At 36.7% G+C, this 10,694-nt stretch overlaps 1 protein-coding gene across 5 annotated transcripts in view; it reads right to left on the minus strand.

Annotated features, from left to right (window-relative positions):
• USP37 (ubiquitin specific peptidase 37) overlaps window positions 1–10,694 on the minus strand; it is an 85,321-nt gene that overhangs the window by 60,102 nt on the left and 14,525 nt on the right. For all 5 annotated transcript variants that reach the window (XM_027513402.1, XM_027567453.1, XM_027513396.1 and 2 more), the window contains 3 exons: window positions 8,361–8,461; window positions 5,639–5,817; window positions 5,239–5,316 (listed from right to left, as the gene is read on the minus strand). In XM_027513402.1, coding sequence (XP_027369203.1) covers window positions 5,239–5,316; window positions 5,639–5,817; window positions 8,361–8,461 — 358 coding nt within the window. The remainder of the gene's footprint in view (window positions 1–5,238; window positions 5,317–5,638; window positions 5,818–8,360; window positions 8,462–10,694) is intronic.

The following is a 10,694-nucleotide window of genomic DNA, read 5'->3' on the forward strand; positions in this document are numbered from 1 at the left end:
CTAGTCTCCTGCATCGCCCCAACCACTAGACAGCCAACAGCCAGTCATACAAGGAATGCCACTGTGGACCAGCTGATCCCGAGCCAACTTACCAAATGACCATGCATGTATGAGAAAATGAGAGAATCCAGTCACAACTGGCCAAGATAGGCCTAGATAAACAGAACCACTTAAGTGACCACTGACTTATAAGCAATAGTAAACAGTTACTATTTTAAGTATATCGTTATTGCTATTGCTAAGTCATTCAGTCGTGTCCGACTGTGTGGGACCCCATGGACGACAGCCCACCAGGCTCCTCCGTCCATGGGATTTTCCAGGCAGGAGTACTGGAGTGGGGAGCCATTGCCTTCTCCAAGTATATTATTATACAGCACTAGATAACTGATATAGTGATATGGGTTAAATAATAATCATAAAGACTATGGGTCATCAAGGAACTATGCAACCAGAGCAAGCCATCATGAGCTGGGTGCTATCATACCCATGAAGTTGTAAGATCAGGAAGTTACAGCAGCAATCCATCATAAAATGCGAGTGGTATATCCAAGTAAACAAGAATAGATAATGAAAACAGATCTATGAGCATTCTGGTGACCAGACAGAAGAAAAAAACTTGTGCCTGATTCATGGATGGATCATCTCGGTACATTGATACAAGCTGAAAATGAACTGTTGCTGCATTGTAGCTCCACTAAGGGACTACCCTGGAACACAGGACTAAGACGAAATCCTCCACTGTACAGAGTTTGAGAAATGCACCTCACTGTCCATTTTGTATGGAGAGAAACGTGGGCCAGAGGAACCCTGGATGGTGGTAAATGGTCTAGATGGATGATCAGGGGCCTAGGAGTAAGCCTGGAAAATCAGGGAAAAATGATTTATGAAAGAGGTTTATGCACAGTATGTACAAACGGTGAAGATCTGTTTCACATGTTAATGCTCACCAGAGAACTTCACTGAAGAGACATTAAACAATCACCCATGGTAACTTGTCTAGTGGATGCCAGTCAATCTCTGTACTCAGCCATCCAAATACTTCCACAAAGGGCCCATGAGTAATAGGCATGGTGGTAGAGGTAAAAGCTCCAAGTGCACCCTAAAATAGGGGATCCCTTTTAATAAGTCTGGTTTAGCAACTTATGCTGCTCAATGTCCAATTGTTCAGCTACTCTAGAGGCTGATCCCTGGCCCTTGAATGAATACTATCCCCTAAGGAAACCAACCAGACATTTGGTGATAAGTTGATTACATTAGATTCCTTCCACCCCAGAAAGGGTAGCAATTAATTCTGGCTGGGACTGGCATATTATTTAAGGTTTGCTTTTGCCTTTCCTACCCACAGTGCCTTGGCTACACTGCTATCTGAGGGCTTTATAAGAGTATATGATTTATTAACATGAAATCTCACATAACATCATTGTGGAATGAGGAATCCACTTTACACAAAAGAAAAGGAGGAAAATACAGTAAAGGCATATGGACCAAAGGATCCACTGGCCCTATCACAGATCACATTTACCTCAAAGCTGACGGCCACAGTCTTTAAAGGTGTAGATTAGAGATGATCTCGTTAGGCACTGGGTGCCCTTCAAGATACAATATATAACATAAACCAACAGGCCATTACATTTATAGAGAATACATGGGTCTGGAAACCAAGAAGTAGGAACGCCTCCACTATCAGTCTTAATAACACACTTAGAGAATTTGTGCTTCTTGTTCCTTCAATTTAGATTTTGTGGATCTAGCGGTTCTGGTTTCCAGAGGAGGAAATTTTTCACAAGACAGGACAAGAAGAATCCCATTTAATCTAAAGCGATGGCTGCTACTCATTTTGGGCTTCTCATGCTGGCAGAGCAACAGGCAAGGAAAAGAGTTACCATACTGTAACTGACTTAAATTATTATAAGACAGCAGGGTAGCTGCTACATGATAAGGGCAAGAAGAATGTGTCTGGTATAAAGGAAATTCACCAGGGAATCTCTTGGTGCTTTCAAGCTCAGTTTTAACTCTGAATGGGTAATTGCAGCAACCACAGCCTGACAAGTGCACAGTGACCATGGGCTCGGATCCCTCAGGGAAGAAGATATCAGTCATACCACCAGGAAGAATTGTTAATGAAAAAAGCAGCAAATCCAGAATGGATCCTAGAAGTAGATAATATCAGTTATAGCCTCAAGGCTATTTGTAGCAGTAAGGACAAAAAGAGCTACAGCTCATCCCACTAATCCTCCTTTTTAAATATTCTCACCCAGAAATTGAAAAGCATCAATGTGAAGAACCTGTAATAAGATGGTGGGGCTTTCCTGGTGGTCTTGTAAAGAATCAGCCTGCCAATGCAGGTAACATGGGTTCGAACCCTGTTCTGGGAAGAACTAGCTCAGTAGTAAGACAGAGGGTAAAAACACAGATATTACTGACTGGAAAGCTGGTGAGCACTGTTATATCTCAGCAAAATAGTCACAGAACTGTTACCTGTAATGTCTTAGGAGGCAGAACTCAAAGGAAAAGACTGAGACAATTAAGAACACTGGTCTGTGTTAGTGCTTTTTACTGCTCTCAGCAAGGTTCTATTCAAGACAAATAAATCTGGGTTAGAACTAGCAGGTTTGCAATCAAGGTTGAAAATGAATACATCTCTCTGTGCCAATGTCCTAGAATTAAAATTGTGTGGTAAGTGGAGGTCATATGGGACTAAAAAAATCCAATTGCTTCTGATTCTCAAACTAAGGCAATGCTAAGAGGTAACTAGAGAAGTAGTTTGTGAAAAACTGATGTTAATATTCGGGAAAACTGGATGAGGGGTATACAGGCACATCTCAATATTATCTTTGCAACTTTTCTGTAAATCTAAAATTATTTCAAAATTTAAAAGAATCAAAATAATAATTAATTAAAAGAATCAAAATAATAACAAAAATACTGGCCCTAATTATTTCTCAAGCCTATAAAACCCTGAATGTTCTACCTTTAAAAAAACTTCTAAAACTTTTACATTTCTAGACTTTTCTAAACTTCCAGGACTACATCGGCATCAACTAGGCTACAAAGCTGCATGGCTCCAAAGAACAGAGTCTTCAAAACCCCCTTCAGCTATGGCCTTGAAAGATAACAGACAACGGGAATCTGTTAAAGGGCAAAGCCACGAGTCATATGAAGTACAAAGAGCAAGGGTTCCTCCCAGAGGATCGGACAGACTGTTATAGGGGTTAATTAAGAACTTATTCCACTGCTTTCACTGTCTTCACAATTTCTGCCTAACAAGATTTTATCTCTACTATAGACCAGTGACTCCTCAGTTCCCAATCCTTGTCTTTTCTAAATGGAAATTTTTGCTGTGGTTATCCTTTGCTTACTCCAGCAATGTATAATAAATGCTATGTGTGTGGAGACAGGAGTGAGGAATGCAGATTAACTTGCTTTTTAGTTTTTAGGTACAACACCACTTTGCCAACAAAGGTTCCTATAGTCAAAGCTATGGTTTTTCCAGTAGTCATGTATGGATGTAAGGGTTGGACCATAAAGAAAGCTGAGCACAGAGGAATTAATGCTTTTGAACTGTGGTGCTGGAGAAGACTCTTGAGAGACCCTTGGATGGCAAGAAGATCAAACCAGTCAATCCTAAAAGAAATCAATCCTGAATATTCATTGGAAGGACTAATGCTGAACCTGAAGTTCCAATACTTTGGCCACCTGATATGAAAGAACTAACTCATTGGAAAAGACCCTGATGATGGGAAAGATTGAAGGCAGGAGAAAGAGACAACAGAGGATGACATGGTTGGATGGCATCATCGACTTGATGGGCATGAGTCTGAGCAAGCTCCAGGAGTTGCTGATGGACAGGCAAGCCTGGTGTGCTGCAAGCAAGGGGGTTGCAAGGACTCAGATACAAATGAGCAACTGAACCAAAGTGAACAAGACCATGAGGTGTATAATCCAAGGCACAGCTGGACCTTATGGAGAGAACTACACATAACCCAGAGATCCTGGACTCTGAGCTGGATATAATGACTAAATGAGATTTAGAGGCTGTCTCCATCAGGGTGAAGGTAGGGGTACTCTGCATATGGGAAGAATGATTAACAAAGGTAAATCTTTAGCTAGAAGGGTAAACTATGGCAGACTGTTGTCCCCAAATAACCACTGTACTCCTTTGTCATAACAGTAGAATTTGGGCGAGGCATACTTCCCAGATCTCCTCGTAACTTGATATAACCACATGACCAAGTTTTGGCCAATGTAATATGCATAAAAGTTATGTATACAAATTTTCAGCCTACACAAAAGCTGTATGCCCTCCCTTTGCTCCTTTCCTCCTTCCCAGTAGGAATACAGATATGAGAATGGAGGCTGAAGCTAACTTGGTTCATCAAAGGAAAGATACTTATTAAGAATGGCAGACAGAAGACAAAGGAACCTGAGACTATGGTGATTGTAGTTTAAGAGAACACGCCAGTCTTATCAGCTACCTAGATTTTTGTATCTGTTACAGCAATAGAATCAAGAACTCAAACTATAAAAAGTTTCTTTAACTTTTTTCCCAACTTCTTTCTGGTGACCCTTTGGCCTTCAACACCAGTTAACTGACTACCAACTGACTTCTGTTAAGGTATTAACTGGCAACTGTGTAATAAGTTTTCTCTCTCAGAAGACAGAGACAAAAAAACAAAATCCACAAGTCTCCCATTATGAGGAAGAGGATTGTGAGCTAGTGACTGTCCTACTGCAGGCATGCTCTTTGTCCTATTGCAGGTGTGCTCTTTTGTTCAACCCCAAAAGTAGCTCTAAAAGACTGATGCTCCTTGCCTAGAACCTATGCTGGTTTTAATACCCTTTTACCCCTAAGTTAACTTTTCACATGAATAAGGTAAAAATTGTACTTTTTTTTTTTTTTTTTTACAGGTAAAGGGAAGAAGGAAGGAAGGGGGTTCATACTAAAAGAGCAGCAAACAAAAAACACTTATATAGAGTTCTTCAGCTCTATCCTTATTTTAAGTGTTGCAAACAAATAAAGCTAAGATGGGAGAAGTGCACTAAAATGACCAAAGCAATACTAATGGCCAAATCCTTTCTCTATTGAGCCTACAGTGTACTGTTACCAAAATACTCTAAATCCTGTTCTGTCTTTGCGATTCCCATAAACTGAAGACCATCCCAATTTTCTCTAGTGGTTGTAATTATTAATGGAAGAAATACCGATCAAATGTTATAAAAGTTCTTAAAGCAACTTACGATGATGAATCATTTTCCTTAGGGTAATCTTCATTCAACTCTGAGCCAGATGACAGCATTCTTTTTCTCTTTTCAGTCCTACAGAGAATAGAGAAAAACGGTTATTTCACATTATTAAAAAGTATAAACCAACATACTCAAGAACAAGAACTGTGACTACTGCTATCTAACTCTATACACCACATTTAAATATACTGTGTGTCTGCAAGCTCTATACATGTCACTAACATAAATCACAAAAGACAAATATTATCTCCAAAAAATGCGCTTTACAAGTTGTTCTTTTAACTAGAAGTCTCCTTCTTTTCCCCAAGTTATTGGACTTTCTAAAAGGTCTAAAAGACATTTCTAAATAGGCAGAGTTAATGACTAAGAAAGAAAAAAAAAAAATATTTCATACCTATTTTCTAATAACCCTGATCTAAGAGGTGTGGATGTAGATGTCAAAGAGGGAATTGTCCGGGCAGGAGTTACTCCATTTCCTGCTGCAGCCTTAATCGATCCTCTACTTGGATTACCAAGAACTTTTCGAAATGGAGTATCATCTTTAGTTTCCAAACTTCCTCTTTTTGAAGAGACCTATAAGAATAGAGTTTAACATAGCTAATTTTTCACATTAATTGGCATATGTTTAGACCAGTGATCCTCATATACGGAATTTTTAAAAAAAATATCCACAACTGGAGACCCATCTCCAGAGATTCTAGCCTATCCGGTCTGGGGGTAAGCTCCATTCATCAGTACTTCTTTTTTTAAAGAACATTAGGTGATTCTAATCAGTGTCAGATATTGAGCTTGACATGTATTTTCCTATAGTACTCTTGTAAGCTTAGAAATTCCACAGCATACCTAGAAGCAGAAAAGAATTTGCTCTGAATTACTGATTAAAAAAAAAGAAAATAACTTCACAGACATAAGAGCCACATGAAAGTAGATCTGTAAGAAAGAAAATCCAATTATGAGTAATTTAAAGTGAGCTTCCCTGGTGGCTCAGCTGGTAAAGAATCTGCCTGCAATATGGGAGACCTGGGTTCAATCCCTGGGTTAGGAAGACCCCTTGCAGAAGTACATGGCAACCCACTCCAGTATTCTTGCCTGGAGACTCCCCATACACAGAGGAGCCTGGAGGGCTACAGTCCATGGGGTCACAAAGAGCTGGACACGATTGAGCGACTAAGCACAGCACATTACATCAAAGTGACATAAATGTGAGAAAAAGGAGCAACAATGACATTTGGTTGCCACAATTTAAAAGCCAAGTCACATGTACAGCATATGATTTTTGAGGGGGTTCTAGTATGGAGAAATGAAACAAATACATATGATGGGGAGATTGAAGGTGAGACAGAACCTACTGGCAGAAGATGAATCAAAGAGTCTACCCCAAAACACAGCAAAAATATTCAGAGAGAATACACACTTTAACTCTATGGAAAATTTCTAATTACTTTCCACAGAATTATAATCTTAGAATAAAAAAAAAGAATCTGAGGTCATCTGGATGAATGATTTAAAAAGCTGATTTTCAAATGGATAATTGATTCTCAAGATTAAAAAAAAAATCAAAACACTATTATAAAAGCCATATACTGAGAAGTCTCTTTTATCACCCCAATGTCATTCACTCAGTTCTTCTACTTCCCATCCTCCTACACCTTGTAAGTATTCTACATTTTTAAGGAAATGAAAATCAGTATTTTATTTTTCTAGTTACACAAGTGGTAGCATGCTATATGCATACTGTTTTGCATATTTTTCAACCTTTTTTGACCATGACCCCACAGTGAGAAATATTCTACATCACAACCCATTATACATACATACAAATAAAACAGAAAATTTCGAAAACCAGTACTTATCCTTACTGTGTAGAATATGTTCTCTATTATTTTCTATTCTATTTAATGGTAGTCACAACCCACAAAATTGATTTTATAATCCCACTATTAATAGAAATCATTATTTGTGAAAGTATAAATATTTGCTTCTGCTAGATGCATTAACACTTACAGTTTAAATATTCTAACACTTTAAATTTCTACCTGTAAATGGATGAACCTCAAAGTAATTATGAGTGAAAAACCCAAACAAAAAATTATACACTGATTCCACTTATATAAAACTCTAGAAAAATGCAAAGTAATCTAGAGTGACAGAGAGCAATTCACTCATGGCTTAGGGATAGGGGCCGGACAGGGAGCTGGAGAGAAGGATTACAAAGGGGGATGAAGAAGCTTTCAAGGGCTATGGCTATGTTCACTACGTTGATTATGGTTATGATTTTGCAGGTACATACATAAATCAAAACATATCAAACCACACACTTTAAATATGTGCAATTTACTGGATATCAATCATACCTCAATTAAAATGTTAAAAAAAAACAAAAAACACTCAACTTGTAAAAAGAAACTAACAAAAAGAAACCTTATTCACTGATTGCTTAATCCAGTAAATGGTTTAAGTAATCAACCCATCTCTACACAGTTAAACAGAATTCATTACTTACAGGAGAGTTTCAAAGTTTCTCTATACACCTGGTTTACCTTTGTAAGACAAATTAAGAGAGACATAGGACTGCTAAGGTGCAATAGTGCAATGTAAGTCTCAGGACTGGCTGAATATTTATCAAAGAAAAATTATTAAAAAGCAAATAGAAGACCCAACAAATCAGTCTAATATCATATAGTATAGGTAAAGTTCATAATGTAGAACAGACTCAAAAAAGCATCAAAGAAATAGCAACGGCAAATATTTACAGGGTTTAGTGGTATTGGGGGCTAAGCATTTTTATAATACGCATTATTTCACAGCAACGCTTAAAGTATTTTTGCTGTCTCAATTTTACAGATGGGTACTAAGGCTTGAGATACTTAAGGAGGAGCTTCTCCAATGGCCTATAACTAGTAAGAGGCAGCACCAAATCTCAAACCCACATCTAACTTCAAAGCTATGTTTTCAAAAACTACACTGTGATAAATTTCAGGTATGTGGAAAGTATCCTTGTGATAATGCCAGAATTATTAGACATTACAATCTAAATTCTACTTCCTACAACTACCTTATAGAATGTCTAAGATTATCATCTTAAAAAAAAGCTAGAAAGATTCAAATGAACATACCTGATTGTCTGAATAAGAAAGCTGCCTGTTGGTTTCCTTCTGTGAGGTCCTGCTGCCCAGAATAGCTCCAAAACTACCAGAACCCTGAGAAGGTTTCATGGCTGGTAGGGGGAAAAAAAAAATCCAATCAATTACTTGAACTAAGAGATTTGTCATTATTATTATTTAATACTAAGGAAACAGAAACAGGAAAAATAAAACAAATCTAAGTGCTTATCTAACAGAAAATAATTCTGACATGTACAGTAACAATTTAGAGCTGGGATCAATCAAAAAATTAAGTAACAATGCAAAAACTTGGAAGTATGTAATGGAAGGATAAATTTTTGAACGCCAGAGATTCTCCTGTATAAACATTTGGTAATTAACACTATAGCAAAGTCAGTCAGTGAACTAACTTTGGACACTGGATGCTAAGCACATGTCAGAACCAGTGACCAACATACTTTTAATAATGCATACCCCAAAACTTTCGAAGTTCAGCAAACAGAATAAGTGGCTTTTTTTCTAAAGAAATCAATGCTAGTTTAAAGGACATGCAAGGTAATGTATAAATATGGATTTTTATATACTTAAAAAAGTATTTCAAGGGAATTTCCTGGCAATTCAGTGGTTAGGACTCCGTGCTTCCATTGCCAGTGGCCCTGGCTGGGGAACTCAAGATCTCATAAGCTGCAGGTGGCCAAAAAAAACCCCCAGTAGTCTATATTTTAATTTTGTTAATTCCCCACTGAAGATCATTTAGAATGTTTTAATTTAGAAACATTGCAAATAATGCCAAACATCTTTTTACATATCTTCTTGCACTACTGCAACAATTTTCATAGGATAAAATTCCTTAGAATAAGAATTGTTGGGAAAAAAAAAAAGAATTGTTGGGATAAAGGATGTACAATTTTAAACTAAATTGATACTACCACTATTCCTCAAAAAAAAAAAGTCTCCAAGCTCCTACCAAGTATATTAGAATATCTTGCCTCCCCTCACACTACTGCCAAGGTGATAAGAATTTGATTTGTTTAATTATTGGTGAAGCCGAGAATTTTTTCACATTTATGAAACACTTGTTTTTCTTCCTGAGTTTTCCTATATGTCTATTTCTCTACTGAACTGTCTTTTTCTTACTGATTTCGAAAGTCAGTATTATAGAGTTCGTTAATGTAAGTCACACCGATATTTGATAGGTACACAGTAAAATTTAGCAATATTAACTATCACTGTGACTAATACTTTCATCTTTTCTTCTTTCCTTGTCACAGAGATCATTTAAATTTTTTACACAGTCCAAGTTATTAATCTTTTCCTTTATTGATTCTGGTTTTATGTCATACTCAGAAAGGTCATTCCCACTCACATAATATGTTAAAATCCATTCTACTCTTCTAATAATACTTTTATCACTTTTTTTTAACACTGAAATCTTTGATCAGTGTAAAATCTATTTAGATGAAGGAGTAAGATAAGGACTCAGTTTTACTATCTTCTTAAATGGTTAGCTAGTTGTCCTATTTATAGACAACACTGTTCATCAACCATTAGTCTTTTTCCCATTGATTTCAAACACCACATATTATACTTTAAATGTTTCAAAGTGTTCTTATATTCATTAACTTACACTTTTGGGGCAGTTACGGCAACTTAAACCTAAAAGATTAGAACAACTTGCCTAAGAGTACAGAATAAGTTAAGTCTACAGCTAGTCACTCTAAAAGCCATAATGACTTACTGTGTACCTATCAAATATCGGTTGTGACTTACATTAATGAACTCTAATTTTTTATTAAGCACTGAAATTAAGGTAAGAAAACACTCATTTTAGAGATGAGGAAACTGAAACTCATTTATTAAAGGAACTGCCCAAAATTGCATAGGATATAATAAGCAGGGCTAGGATTCAAACCCAAATCTGTTTAGGTCCAAAGTGTTTTTCCATTACACCATGTTGTTCAGACTCAAATCTGGGCCCCAGTCTGCTGTGCTTTCCACTCTAATGCATTCAGAGACATACTTTCTTAAATATGTCAATTTTTAAAACAGTGGTTCAATTAATATGACGGAATAAAACAAAAATGTAAACAAAATAAAACAGAAAATAATAAACAGAAAATAAAAATAAAACAGAAATGTAGACATAATCCCTAACATATTCTAAAACTTTTAAATGGCACTCAACTCAATTCTAAAATTCAGTATTTAGAAAACTGACATGGTTCATTCAGATTTGGTAACATGAACACATGATGAATATAAACCAAATGGCAAACAACCATAAAAAAAAATTTTTAAACAATAGTTTATCAAACAGTGATTAAATTCAAGCAAAGAGGCACTGCT

The sequence above is a fragment of the Bos indicus x Bos taurus genome, chromosome 2 (assembly GCF_003369695.1).
Source record: "Bos indicus x Bos taurus breed Angus x Brahman F1 hybrid chromosome 2, Bos_hybrid_MaternalHap_v2.0, whole genome shotgun sequence".
NCBI lineage: Eukaryota > Metazoa > Chordata > Mammalia > Artiodactyla > Bovidae > Bos > Bos indicus x Bos taurus.